This window comes from Trichosurus vulpecula, chromosome 1 (genome assembly GCF_011100635.1).
Source record: "Trichosurus vulpecula isolate mTriVul1 chromosome 1, mTriVul1.pri, whole genome shotgun sequence".
NCBI lineage: Eukaryota > Metazoa > Chordata > Mammalia > Diprotodontia > Phalangeridae > Trichosurus > Trichosurus vulpecula.
In genome coordinates this window covers 55560704-55578283 of record NC_050573.1, presented here as the reverse complement: position 1 = coordinate 55578283, position 17580 = coordinate 55560704, and the positions used below count along the sequence as shown (strand labels likewise).

General features: G+C 44.2%; 1 protein-coding gene across 1 annotated transcript in view; it reads right to left on the bottom strand.

Moving 5' to 3' along the window:
- Positions 1–4083: 4083 nt before the first annotated feature.
- The window catches only part of PGPEP1 (pyroglutamyl-peptidase I), a 31638-nt gene continuing 18141 nt past the window's right edge, over positions 4084–17580 (bottom strand). The window contains exons 3-5 of the mRNA XM_036758271.1: positions 10661–10777; positions 8663–8895; positions 4084–7408 (exon numbers count right to left, since the gene is read on the bottom strand). Of these exons, the coding sequence (XP_036614166.1) occupies positions 7216–7408; positions 8663–8895; positions 10661–10777 (543 nt within the window). The 3' untranslated portion in view covers positions 4084–7215. The remainder of the gene's footprint in view (positions 7409–8662; positions 8896–10660; positions 10778–17580) is intronic.

The window sequence follows — 17580 nt, the reverse complement described above, 5'->3', positions numbered from 1 at the left end:
GTTGTGAAAGGTATATGATCTGTTCCTCTTCTAATTTTATGATATGATCTTTCATATTAAGGTAACATACCCATTTAGAATGTATGGTGTAATATGGTGTTTAGTGTTGGTCCAAGTCTAATTTCTCTGGCACAGACTTCTTACAAGTTTAATAACTCACACACAGTTATTCATATTGGGAAAGTGTTGGACTTTCTGAGGAAACCTGCTTAGGGCTCACCACTTGTCCATCATCATGCTCATGTTAAGGCCCCACAGTGGAAGGCCAGCCACCAGGCCTAGCTGTGACGACCATGAGGCCAGTAGTAGAACTGAGAACCAGGAAGGCATTCAAAAACAACACAAGAATCAGCAAGAGTTCATTCATTTTATTTGCTTTTCCAAGTGTTGGTCGCAGGTCTTACAGAGTCTAGTCAGGCAAAATCTAAAAATCTGTGTCCCTGCTCTGAGTAACACATTGGTTTGACAAGGCACTGCAGAGAAAAACACCCAGGAACAGCTCCCATCAAGGAGGGGGACAATTCTAGCTGCCCTGTCAGCATCAGAGTGTGTGTATGTGTGAGAGTGTGTGTACGAGTGTGTGCGCATATGTATGTTTATATCTGTGTCTGTGTATGCGTGAGTGTGTGTGTGTGTGTGTGTGTGTGTGTAGTTGTCCTGAGAGCACCAACCAACATGAGAAAGCCAAGCAAACCCTGAGAATACTGAGGAGAGCCCCTGAAAGGGCTTCTCCATTCACTCTTGGCTCCCACAGAGAATATGGCATTGAAGGATTCACTGTAAAACATGATGGGCACCTGCAGTCAGGTGAGGTCATTAGACCATTTGATTGGGGCCAAAGGTATTTGAGGGTCAGCATGCCATTCCCTCCAGCTTCCTGCCAGGCTCAGGAGCATTTGGGGAATGTCTGGTGAAGAGCTTAGTATAGTACCAGAAGTCTATGGGATTCACAGGCAATAAAGGGCACTGGATACAAAAGACACTTTCTTCTTCCTTCCCTCCAAGTGTTTATCTTGCCCAGTGCTGAGACATTGTGTTCTATGGGGGCTAGGGGTGTGTGTGTGTGTGTGTGTGTGTGTGTAGGGGAAGGCACTTTCCTGGGAAAGAAAAGTAAACATTTTTACTGTCAAAGATAATAAGCTGATATCTCAAACCAGCCCCAGAGGGCAAAACCCCCAACCCTTTGGAGATTTTGGAGTACATATCTCCACCCCCCACTCCCAGTCTTCTCCAGAGAAATGCTGTCTCCTACTTGTCCCCAGGGGACATTTCCGTTGCTTCAGAAAAGTTGTGGTGGGTGTTTAGGGAAAGAGGAAGGGCTCAGGAGGAGGAAGGAAGAAGGACCCTGAAGGGGTACACTCCAGGGCCAGCTGGCTGGGCCCCAGCCTTAAAAAACTAGCTCTTGTTTCTGCTCCCTAGAGAGACACCTGCAGTAACTCCATTTGTGAACAATTGTTTCAGAAACAGGAAAAGGGGGACTTTCACATCTCACTCTAGGCTTTAGGATCAAAATACATGTGAAGTTAAGCAACTGTTTCTGTTTTGACCAGAAACCCTGAGGGTCTTCCCCTCCTAGATTGATTTCTTTTAACTAGGTAAAGAGGTCATTCTCTGCCTCCTTTCTTACCTAGCTTTAATCACTGAATGGGTGTTGCCTCAGTCAGACCTGTTAAAGACCTTAGTTTAGAAAGGCCAGGGGCTCCCATTACGTCCAGCGCCATCTCTAGTCATCCTGATCTATATCTTGCCACTGGACCTAGATGGTTCAGGAGGAGAAGGTGAGGTGGGTGACCTTGCATGCCCTCCCTCACTTAAATCCAATTCACTTGTATGTCAAGGCAATAGCTCCCTGATGTCACGGTCCTCTTTAAGAATGAGGGACTAGCAATAAGAACGTGTGAAGTCACTTCATCCTCACTCCAGGGCAGACGGACCACTTGTAGCAAATATCCCAATAGCATAGTTATTTCTCCCCCCCCCCCACTTTGTCCCCTGAACTTCCCCAGGTAAATTGGGCCCATTAAATAAAACCCCACCAAAAATATGCATTTCATTCCTGTCTGACAGGATTGTCTGGCCTGCCTGACAACAAGAGATAGTACAGGGGCTACATATGGTACAAAAGTAGAAAATAATTCAGATTATAAAAAATGAGGAAGTTCTAAAGGCTCTATTTGGCACAGGGTCCTCAGGGGGGCACTTGAATGCTTTAAGAGTGACTATACGCCACTATCAGGAGCCATTGTGTTTCCTTTGGGTTCTCCCAAAAGGAACTCCTGAGGTTTGTATATCTGCAGGGCTAGGCCTGAGCTAGGTGGCAGGCAGCCATCACCCGCTATCCATAGAAAACCTGGGTCACTGAAAAACTCCTTAAATGAGGCCTCCAAACAGCAAAGGGACTGGACCTCTGGAGGGCTTACACTCTCCAGCTCGGAGTTCCACATGCCTCATGTGTTAGACTTGCCCTCTCCTGACTGTAGTTCACTTGTTTCAGAGAATTACAGGGTGGTTGGGAGGGAAGGGGTTGCAGGCAAGTACAAAAGAGAAGGCTTTGGGGGTACTAGCAGCAACAGTTTTACAAAGGTGACCTCAAAAGGAACAAAAGCAACCTTTCCATTGGGTTTAAAAGAGCCACACTGTGTAGGCAAGCCCTCTGCCCTAAGAGGTGTGGAATTGTTTGTTAGCATAATCTTCACATTTTGACTCTTCTTCTATCAGCCTTCTGGACTGGGAGCCAGAAATGGGTTCTAGTATCTGCTCGTGGGGAAATTGCTTCCTTGGGCCTCTGTTTCCTCAACTGTCAAAAATCAGAGGGTTGTACTATATGGTCTCTGAGGTCCCCTTCTAAATCTGGCATTTGAAGATTCTCTAATCTTTCTGGCTCCTTTCCAATTTCAGCAATCTTTCTCCTTCCAACCCATCTGGATCTTGCCCTCCCCTCCCTCACTGTCTCATACATAACCGCTCCCTCCTGCCCTTCTCTGGACCCTCGAAGTCTCTTCTTAACAATGATTCCCAGGCTGTAGCTGCCAGACGCCAGTCACCTTCCCGGAACTGCTAGTGTTTCAAAACTAGATTTATTTGTTTTGAAAAATGTGCCATATGGCGTCTTTTTTGGGGGGAGGGGTAACACAGAGATTGTATTCTGGAAAGGCTTGAGATGAAATCAAAGAAGCAGGTGTCAAACCTCCACAAAAGAGAGAAATTACAACATTGGAAGAGGAACTCCTGTGGGATGGAAGCTCAGGCTTCTCAAAGACAGATGGACAAGTCATGGACTCACAGAAAGTCCAGAGCTCATTGAGACCTGAAGACCTTCATCTTATTGATTGGTCACTGAGACCCTGAGAGGCGAAGGGGTCTGCCCAGGGTCACGAAGCATGTTGGTGGCAGAATCAGGATTGGAATCCAGATCTTCCAATAGCCTAGGGCTCTTTCCCCCTACACCACATGCCTTTCATTAATATCTCTCTTCCTGAGAATGGCAAGGTCCCCATAAGTTCAGAAATGCCACTTAGAAATGTTATTTAGAAACTTTTGGTTTAGAAATATGGTTCTTTTAACCATGATTTACCCTTTCACACATACCTAAAACTGATGTGCGGGTCCTGCTGCCCAGAGGGCACAGCCTGGCAGCTTGGCAGAGAGAGAAACACACTCTTAACTGAAGCAAAGACTCATTGATTATCTTCTGAGGATGCCCCTGCTTGTCCTTCTTTGACCAGCCCTCTCACTACATTGCTTCAATCTTTCACATGTCATGACACTTGCCTGCTCTGTGGAAGACTTCTAGGGAGCCTCCTGGAGCTCCCCGCAGCTCCCACTGACCTCAGCTAACCCAAACCTCACTCCCCAGATCAGCCCTGCCCAAAAGAGCTGAAAGCATCGGGCATGTGAAATCAAGGCAAGAGAGAAAAAGGGCCTTGCAAGGAATACTGGGCTGTGGCTCCCGAGAGAGAGAGAGAGAGAGAGAGAGAGAGAGAGAGAGAGAGAGAGAGAGAGAGAGGAAGAGAGAGAGAGAGAGAGAGAGAGAGAGATGAAGAGGTAGATGAATGGATTTAACCAAAGGAGAAAATTAAAAAGTTGGCAGTGATGAGTGAAATGTTTAATTTAAATCAGATTAAATAAAATGAGCTGAATAGCACAATTACTGTGATCACTATACACAATTCACTAAGGACAAGATGTGAGACCCATCTCTACAGATGGGACTCAGCTACTTACTCATTTGCAAAATCAACGATTATAGAATAAATTATATTTCTAGTAAATAAAATCACACAATGCTTTAAACATGGATTGGAAGTCAAAACCAAAAAATAAAAATTAAAACAACCCCCCCTCCCCAAGTGAACACAACCTTGGTGAGAGGAGAAGCTTTCTATCAAGAGATCGGTGACTGACACAAATGTGTTTTGGAAAAGTCCACCACCGAAAGCCGTATGGTTCAGGACTGCCCCTGCTCACCAGATTCCACCATTAAGCTTCCCCCGCCTGCCTCACACTCTTCTGTCCAGCTGGTTTCAAAGTTCATGACCTCTGGGGACATTCCAGAGTATGCTCCCTCATCTATATTGGGAGGTTTACTAGCCACAAACTCCACAGACATCCTGTTTTCCAAAACCTTAAATAAGAGGGTTTCCAATAGGAAATTGTCAACGTGTATACACACACACACACACACACACACACACACACACAGAAACACATGCACACACGCATATACTCATGCACACTCATGCACATTCCTCCAAGAGTGGGAGAATGTTTGCTCAGAAACACACTAAGTCTAACAGACCAAGAACTCAGACCTTGCCCATATCAGCCATATGACTTCAAGAGGAAGGGCAGAGTTGGGGAAGAGGTCAGCCACCTATGGGAGTAATGTGGATAAGCCAGACCCAACAGGTTCTGCAAGACAGCTGAATATTGTGGAACTGCCTGGGAATGCCCGGCAGCACAAAGCCTGGGGACTTCCATTGGCTGGTCATCGAGGACCCTTTTCAAGACTTCTTACTCAACCTAGCCACACACCTCCCATTCCCCGTTGCCGTTCCCTGGTCAAAGGAAGCCAACGATTTTTGAAAGGGATTCAGATTGCATCCGCACCTTCAGTATATTCATGTTTTCCAAAGGTTCAGAAGCTCTGGAAGTAATAACTAAACATTTAGATACTACTCTAAATTTTGCAAAGCACTTCACATACATGATCTCCTCTGAGCCTCACAAACAGCCCTGTGAGGTAGGTACTACAGGTATCATCCCCATCTTATAGAGGAGACCGTGGCCTGAGGTCAGTCAGCTAGCTGGTAAATGTCAGAGGCAGGATTTGAACCTGAGAGCAAATCCAACACACTATATATTAAGCCATACTGCCTCCAAAGGAAGAGAAAAGAGTAGAAATTGCTTATGGCCTTAAAAAAAAAACCTTGCCTTTTTCCTTCATTAAAAAAAATGAATTTCATTTAAAAAAAACAATCTGATGCTGGGATATGCTGATTGGATGGCTCTTACTGAGTCCAGTTCCAGCAGCTTTCACATCTATACAGTAAAATCATTTTTATTTTAAAAACAAAAAAGTTTACAAAAGAAATGGCAGGATTCTTGAGCTGAGTTTGACAAGATGTTTAAGCTACTTATTGGCGATTAAATTGTCTTCAGGACACAGCTCAGCAATGCCTGGTCTAAGTTTTGCTCATCGGTACTCTGCCCCCCCTATTGCACAACACAGTTTCTGGCTTCTTTTTGTGGGCTAGGGGCTTGGCCTGCTACTAACTTCTTCAGCTTTGGCTGGAAGGCCCAATGCATGGCTCCCTCCCAGTCCTCCCTGCCTGCCTCCCCCACCAGGGCCCACAACACTCTCACTGCCATGTTCTGACAATGAAGGGCCAAAGATCAAAGTTCTGTTGGAGGGTCTTTCCCCCTGTCTCATAGCACCCCCCTCCCCCAAACTCCACTCTAGGCCTCAACACTCCTCGTTTAGATTCTAAGAAAGAGGGAGAAGGCTGCACAATTTTAGTGCTGCCTGGAAATCCCCTTTGGAAATGGTCATCTAATGAACTCATCACCAGCTCTTAAAATAGAGTCCCTACCAGGGAGCCCTCCCCTGGAGAGGGGCAGCACAGAAAAGATAATACAAAGTAATGGGTTACTCTAAAGGTTACCCGAATTGCATCCATCTCTAGTACCAGGAGGGCAGGCCAATGAATCCCAAGTGGCTGCTCTGATATTTTTTCAGTTCAGTGAATTGGTGTGGGGTGTGTGTGTGTGTGTGTGTGTGTGTGTGTGTGTTTAAAAACAAAAAAACCCCTCAAATCAAAACATCCCACTCACACACACACACAAATCAAATAATCTTCTTCTCCCAGGCAACACAAAGCCTCTGCTCTGGGCAGGGGTGGGAGAATTGGCAAGGTGGGTGTGCAGCAAGGAATGGGACACCTCCCTCCAGGCTCTAGACCGCAAGAAAAATGGATCTCAGCTGGGCTCCCTGGGATCCCAGAACAATGGGCAGTCTCATAGATCCACATTTCTGGACTGAACCTCTGGGGCTGAGGGAGAGAAACTGAAACCCAACTTAAAACGAAAACAAAACAAAACAAAAACTTTGCTGTATCATGTTTGACTTTTAACCGAATAGGATTATAAATTAATCTGTGTCCCAAACTAGCACTAGTCTTAAAATGAAAGCTAGCTCACCCCAGCCTTTTTAGGTTTGCCTGTTTTCTATTACTTTATACAAAGACCTAGCCAAAATCCTTACCCAGTCTTTTAGATTAAGGACTAACCAGGCACCACAAGGAGGGGGAGGTCATCACCCAGTTTCCCCTGAACCAAACACTCCAGTGCCAGATGTCAATCCTGAACATCTGGACCTCAGCATGTAGTCGAGTCTGTTGATATCACTTGACTAATGGATAGACTCTGCAGAAAGTTTGGCCACTTCAGGAAACAAAGTAAATGGTTGCAGCTGGTTTTCAAAAAAGATAATGAAAGGAAAGGAGAAAGAAACCGTTGCCCCCTTCCTTGAATCAACCTCACTGGCGCAAAGTAACGGGAGGGGAATGCATCAGAGAAATTGAGCAAAGCCAAGTTTGTGTGCTTGCATCTTTAGTTCCTGCGCCGCACAGCAGGGCTGGATGGCGTACCTAGAGTCCTGAGCAGGAGGGGACCGCTCCCAAGTGCGACCGTGACAATCCGCCCGACCTGTCCTGCTCAGTGTTGGTGGCCATAGTTGATTTGGTCTTCAGACTGCTCCAACACATCCAGCATTTCCTCGATGATGGCTTGCAGGGCCCGGCCCAACTGGTCTGCATTATAGGGTTTTCCTAGTGGAGGGACGTGCACAAATGCAGATCTGCCGTGGCTCTGGTACAAGGAGGTGTAGTAGGTAAAATCACAGAGGTACCTAAGGTTTGTTGAGAGGAAAGAAGGGCAAAGAAGGGAGAAATACACCAGAAGATGTTTAGTGACCAGAAAGTAAAACTCAACCTAACAAGGAGTTACAACAACCTAAGTCAAAATGAAGCACCTCAGGATGGACGAGCCACTCACGGGGTGGCTCTGGACAGGCTGAAGGGAAATATTTCCCTTCCGGGATGGTATCAAGGTGGCCCTCATACAGTCACTGAGATATTTAAACATGTCTATGGATGCTGTCGATCCCTGGGATTACATGCGAGCCTCAAATGGCTTACACACCTTTAGACTCCAAGCCTTAGTCTGGTGTTGGAAAAAAAGCCTGAAGAAGAGACTTTGAAGTGACTGCTGTTTCCAGTATCGTATGGGCTTTCCAGTTGGAAGGGAAAGGGAAAGTAATGATGCCTACTGTGTGCCAGGCCGTGTGCTAAGTGCTTTACAAATATTATCTCACTCGATGTTCACAACAACCCTAAGAAGTAGGTGCTGTTATCACCCCATTTTACTACTACTACTACTGCTGCTGCCGCCGCTGCTGCTACTGCTAACTAACATTTCCATACTGTGTGCTAGGCGTTGTGCTAAGCTCTTTACAAACATCATCTCATTTGATCCTCTCAACAACCCTGGGAGGGAGGTGCTGGTATTTCCCCATCTTACAGATGAGGCAAATGGAGGTGAAGTGACTTGCCCAGAGCCACAAAACTAGGAAGTGTCCGAGGCTGGATCTGAACTTGGGTCTTCCTGACTCCTGGCCAGTGCTCTATCCATTATGCCACTGGCTGAAGTGGGAGGAGAGAAATAAGACTTATTCTAATTGGCTGCAGAAGGCCAAAGCAGAGATAATGAGTGGGAGCTGTAGGGAACTGAATTTTGGCTCAGAAGTTCCCGCTGCAGAACTTCCCACAATGGAATGGTCTGCTTCAACAGGTAACAAATTCTCTGTGATTAGAGGTCTTTACAGAGGGGCTATATGATAGCTTATTAAGAATGTGGATAAGAGGCAGGGAAGACTAGATAGTTCTTGGGCCTTTCTAAATCTAAGAGTCTATGATTCTACAAAAAAGGGGATGGGTTGTCTGCCAGATTAGGACATGAGATGACCCCAGACTGCCCAGAATAAAAATCAGAAGATCATATGATTTATGATCATAAAGGGATCTAGTCAAAACCCTTCATTCTATGGATGAGGAAAGCGAAAGGAAGGCCGGGGAAGGCCACACCCCACGAGCTCTGCACCTACCTGCCAGCATCCTGAGAAATGGTCACTGTGACATCCAGGCCCAGGGTGGTTACTCTCTTGCAGACGGCATCCATGTCGATGATAGAGTCGATGGATTCAGGCCCATTCTCTACGCAGCAGTGGGAGCCGGGACAGAAAAGGCAGTTGTCCAGACCTTTATATCCTCTGTTATGGCCACATTTTTCCAAGGTAACTGTGGTTGCCATGCCAGACACCCCTACATGGACGACCAGCTGCAGAGGAATGATGCACTTAACAGTTATGGGCACTAGATAGATTTATCCTTCTTTGTTACAGTCTGAACTTGAGGAAATGGTTCCAGTCAGTAGCAGGGTTGGGACAAGTGTGAAATATTCACGGGACCCAGCATACGGCTGTCTGGCCTTGCTAAGATGCCATAAGATACATCACGGAAGTGAAGGTTTTCTAGGAGGCCAGACAGGGTCTTTCACCTAGGATAACACTGCAATAGCTAGCAAGGTCTGGCGCAGTAGTGAGACCCATGGAAAAGGGGATTGTTAGTCCAAAAAGCCAAACTGTGCCAGCCTCTATGATTTGATTTGAGATAGCTTAAGATTTCAGGACTCCATAGCTTAGCTCCCTGTCCTTTCTAAATTGTCCGCTAAGGGCTAGCTAAAATTCCAGTCTTTGGCTCTATTACCAGTAGAATTACAAATGGATACCATCTTTTTGGAGAATAATTTGGCAGGATACAAGAGTTATAAAAATAATCATACTCTTTGGCCTATTTTTGGGATTCTACTATTAGAACAATATTAAAACCAAAAAGCGCCAACTGCTCGACAACAGACATTATTAATGGTTGAGAAAACCCTGAAACAAATTTAGTCCAATTGAAAAAGAGGTTAAAAAAAAAACAAACAAACCTGGGATATGTTAAAGTAACAGAGTATCATGATACAGTGAAGCATAAGTCATGAAGAAGCCAGGAAATAAAAGGTGAAAGAAACAGAACCAGTAACACATAGGCTGCAACTGGATACAAAGAAACAGACAAGGACTGAGTGAACACTCAGAGACAATGGGTCTGCGGAGATGACGCTGAACTCAGATATGATTTGGCTGGTTTAGGCCGAGTATGACAAGAGTCTGACCTCCTGCTGATACCCCACACCTGTTGGGGGCCAATACGGATTCACCGCATTCAGAATGCTTAATAATGACTGGAAGGGCTGAAAGGAGACACAAATCACTGTTCCAGTATAAATCCTGGCAGAAATATTTTGCTGTTAGTCCTGGAAGTAACGATGTAACCTAATATGTCTTACAACAATACTTCCAAGATTCTTCACATCCTTGATGTGGTAACCCCCTTCATCAATGTCAGATTGCAACCTTTCTATGATACAGGAGATGGTCTGTAGGAGTGGCTATGGCTGAAAAACTCCTCACCTGCTTTACCTAGTGAGAAGCCCTCCTCAATTTAGGTAGCCTGGTCCTTGGATGACAGACACTTCACTAGTGGGTCTATACACAGACCCATTCCAGCTAAAGCTTACGCTCCCCTGGTACAACCTTTGAGAACTCCTCAATGGTGGAAAAAAATTAGCAGTACCCATGCCAGGCAAAGCGATTACTAAATCTGGACATTTCGGGCCTTGTTTGGGTAGGAGAAGGTATATTTTGTGGGATACCTTCCAATACTCCTTAAGTCTTACCACACAAACAATTCCACCAGCCTTAAGCCTAAGATCAGAATGTGCTGGTAAGGCACATGGTTGTGAGTCCAAGAAGAGGCATGTGCCTTCAGTGCAGACGCTGAGAGATGGAATGTGCCTGAGGTCTAGCCATACTACCTACGATGCTTTGTAGAACCAGTTTCGAATTCCCAGCTATTGCAATGATATTGCTAATCTAAGCCCTGGGAAGGGGTTAGCATTTGTATAGGATTGAATCAATTTGGAGAAGACTCTGTCTAGCATCTGGGGAGTCTGGAGTCGGGGAGTGGGGGGAGAAGGAACTAGCTGCCTCACTCACTTGAGGGCTGTGTTTTTCCCACAGGGCAGGTATGAGCCTCTGGACTGTTTGGTATTCCACAGGAATTTCGTACACATGAAGGTCCACACTGTCTCCCAGTCCCAGCTTTTCCAGCTCCTGAAAAAGAATGGAGACAGTTAAAACTAGGCTCACCACTTTCACAAGAAGAATTTGGGGCTGGGAGGGAAAAGACAGTTATCAGATATGTTCCAGAGGCTCCAGAAATGCTCCCCCATTCCCGAAGCTTTCAGAAACAAAGTCACTGGTAATACTGGACAAATAGTTGTGTTTTTGTTTGTTTGTTTGTTTTGTGGAGTGGGGGTGGGGAGAGAGAAGGAGAACAAACACTGGCCTTGGGTTGGCCTAGACTGCCGCTGGGATTTGCCAATGTCCTAATCAATCTTTTTGGGCAATGCTAAGTCCTACTACACATGCTGGCAGAGAAGTAAGAGGGTCAGAGTGACCCGCATCAGCCAATGCTCAGGGAAGACATAACCACTGTCTCCGAACACCTGTGGTGTTGTCAGAAAGCTTGTTGTTTTGCTTGGCCTAGAAGAGTAGAACGAGGTTCAGTGTGTGAAAAGTACAGTGAGGCTCAATGTGAGGAAGTCCTGTTCTTTCTTCTCACTTCCTGATTTTTGTCAAGGACGCTGCCATTCCCCATTAGCCAGCTTTCCTGGCCTGCCTAGGCCCCTCCCTCCCTACTGCCAATCAGTCAGCTGGCTGGTCATTCTCCCCTCCGCAGCTCTCACATCCAGCTCGGTCCTTGCAGCACACAAAGCCACCACCCTAGTTTCAGGATCCTATCACTGCTTGCCTAAACCATTTCTTACTTCTCCATTCTCCACACAGCTTTCAGGCTGGTATCCCTAAAACTCCCCTCTGAGCATGCCACATCCCTCCTCAAGAAACTCCAATGGTTTCCTGTAACCTCTAAGACAAAGTACAAACCAAGGGCATCTAAAGCCCTTAGCAATGGAGCTCTTGCCTAGAATTCCAAGCTTATTTCCACAAATAGTTCTCCTTACTTCTGGCCATTCTTCATATATAACATTCCAACTCTAGCCTCCACACCTCTGCACAGGCTGTATCGAATGGCTGGAATACACCCCGGCTTCCTTCTTCACTCAGCTCAAACTTCATCTCCAGCATGAAGCCTCTCATCTCCCCAGCTTTTACTTCTCCCTCCTGGAGCTACTTTGTACATATTTATCTTTACTTGTCTGTGGGCATGTTGTTCTCTTCAAGTAGGATACAAGCTTCTGTTTTATCTTTTTATCCTCAATACCTGATACAGAACATGGAGCACAGAAGGTGCTTCATCTTCATTTATGCTCATGGATGGGTTTGTTCTGGTTAAACTTGCTCTTCTCAGTACCCGCCACTCCATCTTTCAGCTCTGGGGCTTTTCCCCATGCTGAGAATTCTCTCTCTTTCACCTCTGTCCCCTTGGAATTCCTAGATTCCTTCAGGGCTCAGCTCAGGACCCATCTCCTATATGGAGCCTTTCTCTCTTTTCCCTCCCTCCCTCTCTTCCTTCTTTCCTTTCTTTCTGAAAAAAAAAAAATTAATCATGTGCTAAAACCCTGCTCTGAAGGAACTCACATCTAATGGTGGACACAACACATTGGGGAGTTTCTAGTTGCAATTCAGTTGCAAAGGTCCCATGGCTCTTAAGTACAGCAGCAAAGCAGAAGCTAATGCCTCTACTTTAATGTCATTCAAAAAGCCCTTCATGAACTCCTCAGTGGTTGTTAGTGATCTTTTCTTATGCCCCCAAAGGAAGCATCTCTACTCATCTGTGCACATGCTATATCTCCGTGGTGGAATATAAACTCTTTGAATGTAGCAACTATTTCTTTCTTTTTTTCAGGTGGGTGGGTATGGGGGGTGGAGTAAAATCTCCATTGTGCCTTGCTAATAAAGTTTTTTTTTTACTAGCAAAGTTTTCAAAAATAATTTTAAATAAACATTTTTTAAAAATTGATTCTTATATTGCCTAAAATTTTCTCCATATCCTTTCATTCCCTCCTACCAGAAAGTCATCTCTTATAACAAATTTTTTTTTTTCAAAAGAGGAAAAAGTCCCCAGTAAAACCAATCAGCAGACTGAAAACACGTGCCTTTGTCAGTGATGTTCTCTATTTTCGGACCCTCACCTCTACAGAGCAGCAGGGGGAGGTGCCTTCTTATATCTCTCTTTCGGGGCCAAGCTTGCTCTTTGTAATTTTGCAAGATTGAGTTTCAATTGTTTTGTGGTTGCTCTCCTTTCCATCTACATTGTTATATATACAATGTATATTGTTTTGCACTTCTCTCTTCACTCCACATTTGCAGACTCCTTGTTCCTCCGGTAGTGATTTCTGATAGTGCAGTAAAAGTCCCGTACCATAATTTGTTTAGCCATCTTCCAAACACTGGTATTTACTTTGTTTCCAGTTTCTCGATACTACAAAAAAATCTACATTTCTTGGTGTGCATGGAGTCTTTCTTTTTGTCAGTGAACCTCTTGGACATATGCCAAGCAGAGAATGTTTGTTGAATTCATTGGAATCAGATCTGTTCAATGACTTCAGACCTTCGCCAAGGCTCTGACTTAGCAGCCTCATCTCCCATTCAGCAGTAGGTGCTCCAGCCAAAATGGGCTCCTGTCTATGTCCTGGGCTTGTCCTACTACCTCTTGTCTTTGCTTTGGCTCTGCAGCCTTCCAGATCTGAAATACAGAGCTCCCCATCCCTGCCCTCAAATGCCCAAATCTCTGCAGAAGTTCCTTCCTTCTAAGCCCACATTACATGTCACCTCCTTTACAAAGCCTTCTCTAACACCCCCAGGGGAAAGCAATATCTCCCCCTCTCAAATTTCTCACAGTACTTGGACTATATCCCTCCTTTGTACTTATCTCACACTCTTTTTAAAATGAAGATGATATAAAAGAATATCTTAAGAACGGATAGTCCGAATGCAGATCACAGCATACTATGTTACTTGACTCTTTTTGTCTGTATTTTCTTTCACAACACAACTAATATGGAAATGTTTTGCGTGACTGCACATGTATAACCTATATCAAATTGCTTGCTGTCTCAGGGAGGGAGAGAGAGAATTTGGAACTCAAAATGTGAAAAATGAATGTACAAATTGTTTTTACATATAATTGGAAAAAATAAAATATTAGAAGAATCTCATCTTACCCTCTTGTGTTACAATTATTTGTCCACACTTCCTTTTCCCATTAGATAGTAGGTTCCATGAAAGAAGGGACTGAATTCTACTTGTCTTGATACTCTTAGGGCAGGGGTGGGGAACCTGTGGCCTTGAGGCCACATGTGGCTTGGAGGCTGCAGGTTCCCCATCCCTGTGGTAGAGTATAGCACAATCACTTGCACATAGTAGGTATTTAAAATGTTCATTGAACTGAACCAACAATGGAATGAGCTACCTTAGAGATAATGAATCCTTCCTCACCGGAGGTCTGTGATCACTCAACAGATATTTTGTTGGGATTTCTGTTCCAGGAAAACTATGTGGCCTTTGAGATCCTCTCCAATTCTAAGAAGCTATGGTTCTGAGTAATCGGCATGAGGTATTTTGATTTTTGAAAACTACACTATTATTGTCTGCAAAGGTGAAAAGTGAACCCATGAGAGTATTTACCTTCCTGTAGTATAAAATCTCTTTCATTGAAAATCATATCATTTGTTTCATTAGAATAAGTCAGCAGATAGAGGAACCAAAGTGTGAATGGGTTTTCCATATGTGAATGTTCTCTGGGAAGCCAGTTAGAACTGGGAGTGAGAGAGAGTTCTATGCCAGCCAGGAAAAAGGGTGATATAGAAGAGGCTGGGTTATGGGCAGGGGAGACAAGTGTAAATAACCTAGATTTTTTTTTAGGTAAATGTTGGGATCAGAAAGCATGAGATAAATTGAAAGCATGCTGAGTTATGACAGATAAAGAAGCCTGGAGAGTCTAACTCAAGGAATCTAACTAGAGACTGAGAAGCCAGGAAAGAATCTCCTTTAGGAAAATTCTGAGAGCAGAAGCCCAAGCTTCTCAGTTTTACACTTAGGGTCTTCCATGATCTGGTCATAAATCAATTTTCCAGTCTTATATTATACTTAAATTCTATGCTCTTGTGAGGTTTCTCATAATTTACCTCAGTCAGAAAAAACAAAAGACCCCATCCATCCTCTGAATCTTCCATAACATTTCTTGTGCCACCTTTGGGCCCTTATCACATCATGCCTTGGATTATAATTATGTGTGTATATACTATCTACCTTGACTGGGCTGCAAACCTCTTTGAGGGTTGAGATTTTTATATTTGCTATTTTTGTCTCTCCCCAGAGCTTAGCATCAGATCTTGCACGTGGCAGATGGTCAATAAATATTTGTTGAATGAATGAATGAAATGGACAGAGTCCCAGAAAATGACTGAGTGGCTTCTGAGACTAAGGTATGTGACTGTATACTAGGCAGAAAGGGTAACCAAGAGAACTGAGAGAAAGAGAGGTTGGCCTCGGATGTAGACATGAAGTTGTACCAGGAAGTGGTAGTGGGGGCCGGGGAATAGAGGGCAACATAGTTTAGAGGAAAGAATATCAGAGTAGGAGTCAGGAGACCAGCCAAATCCCAGGCCTGATGCAGATGGGCTGTGTGAATTTGGGGGGAGGGGCTCAGTTTCATTATCTGAAAAATGAGTTCCAAAAGTTTTAATATTCTGTGTTCTTCCAGCTCTGACCTTCAATGTTCTCAGGCCCCTTCTAGCTCTGATATTCTTTGCTGAGAAGCTACGTAATGCAATGGGCATTATGTGCTGGACTTGGCAGTTGGGTCTGACCCCCCTCTGACCCAGACTAGCTGCTGGATCTGAGAGATTTCTTAATTTCGTAACCGGTAAAATAAGGATACTACAATCTCTGGTACCACTTAAAAGGGTTATTAACTGGGTGTTTCAAAGGAGAAAAATAAATATACAGTGCTATACAATAAAATTTTAAAAATACATACACATATGTATATAATAGCAGGCATTGTTATGTTTTCCTTTTCAGCTCTTAGATCCTGCTTTAAGATCCCTCCCACTCTGACACTTGATAATCCTATGATGATTCTGAACAACTGTAAAAGCCTTATCTGTGTGAACCTGCCCCAAGTTCAACAGAATAATGTGAAACTGTATTCCTGTAACTCCCCTAATGTGTTTCCTGTAGTACCCGCCCACTATGGTAAAATAGTTTGTGCACTTTTAACAGCGGAGTAAGTGTGCTGGGTTACAGTGGTAGAGAAATAAAACAAGAAGAAAAGGGTATCATTTTAGGAGAATAGTTTTGACGAGAGAAACTTTGATACTCTGGGTGCTAGGAATAGAGAGCTACCCAAGAAATGGTAGGAATATCCAGAAGAGTTTCTACGATTGAGAATTCTTTTGGGCCCCATTTCATCATAAGAAGTCACTTTACCAGCTACTCCTTTAAACATGAGTTAAATCAATGTTTCTAGAAGAGGGCTTCTGGAGCCAGTCAGTCTGGACATGTGGTGGATTATGATAACACTGATAATACCGTCTTATGCTTAGGAGCACTGCTACCTTCCTTCACTGATCCTCATACCATCTCTGTGGGGTGGGAGATACAAGTATTATCTATATCTTATAGATATGGAGATGGGATCAGAGAGAGCAAGAGACAGTGAAACACAGAATTTTAGAGCCAAAAGAAACTTCAGAGATCATATAGTGCAATCCCGCTCCTCGTCTCTCATTTTACACATGGAGAAACTGAGGCCAAGAGAGGTGAGGGGACTTGCCAAGATCCCAGAGCTGGTTAAGTGGCATCACTGGAATGTGGGCCTACATAATGTCTTCCTATGCCAACTCCAATACTCCTTTCATTGCCCCACCCCTGACCTACATTCTTGCCCGAGGGAGTTCACTTCAATATGGAGGGCTCCATAGGAGGAAGAAGAGAAGGGAGGGGCATAGTTTGTGTAACAAAGATAGTGTTCTAAGTTCAGAATGTGTGGTTGCCACACATTATGTGTAACTCCCTTTCATCTAAGGCTACAGGATGATATGAGATAATGAAGCCCAACAATAGGGTTCTTTTAGGACTCTAATCTCCTGAGAACACAATAGAAACTGAATTCACACTCCTTGCAATTTATGTCTTTCACATTTTGTTTTGGTAGCAACACTTAGAAAAGTCTTAGTTCTGTAACTAACTGGTTGTGTGACTTCATCTAGATCATCTCAACCCTCTGGGCCTAAGATTTCTCATCTGTAAAATAAGGAGGTTGGATAAATGATTTCTAATAGCCGTTGCTAAGAAAGTACCTGCTTTTGCACAAGGATCTAACTTGGTCTCATAGACTCAAACTCCTGGGACAGTTTCCATCAGCCATCTTATCTGCTGATACCCATTCCAGGCCCGCAGGCGATGTTTGTACCGCATAACTAGGTTTGCCTCCTTTACCTGTATTTCTTGTTTGAAAGCTGATTTTGATTACTAGCTGTGTGACCTGGGCAAGTCACTTAACCCCAATTGCTGAGGGGGGTGAGAGGAGAGTAGGAGAGAGGAGAGAGAGGATTTTGACAACAAATCCAATTGCTTCTTGAATGAGCATATGGTGGTGGTTGTTGTCCTTCATTCTTAAAGAGAACCAAAATGACATCACCATGCAAGAGTCATTTCAATGTGTCCAACTGTGGCTGATCAGACCAATATGACCTCAGAATGCTCTACCACAGGTTGGGGCATAAATAGTCTGTGAAATTTAATAATAAAGATGCTGCTGGAGCTTAACAACAAAGGATTGAAAGGTGCTGGCTTTGGAATCAGAGACCCTGTATTCATAATCTGGCTCTGCCACTTAAGATGTTTGGATAACTTTGGGCAAATCTTTACCTCTCCTTGTCTCAGTT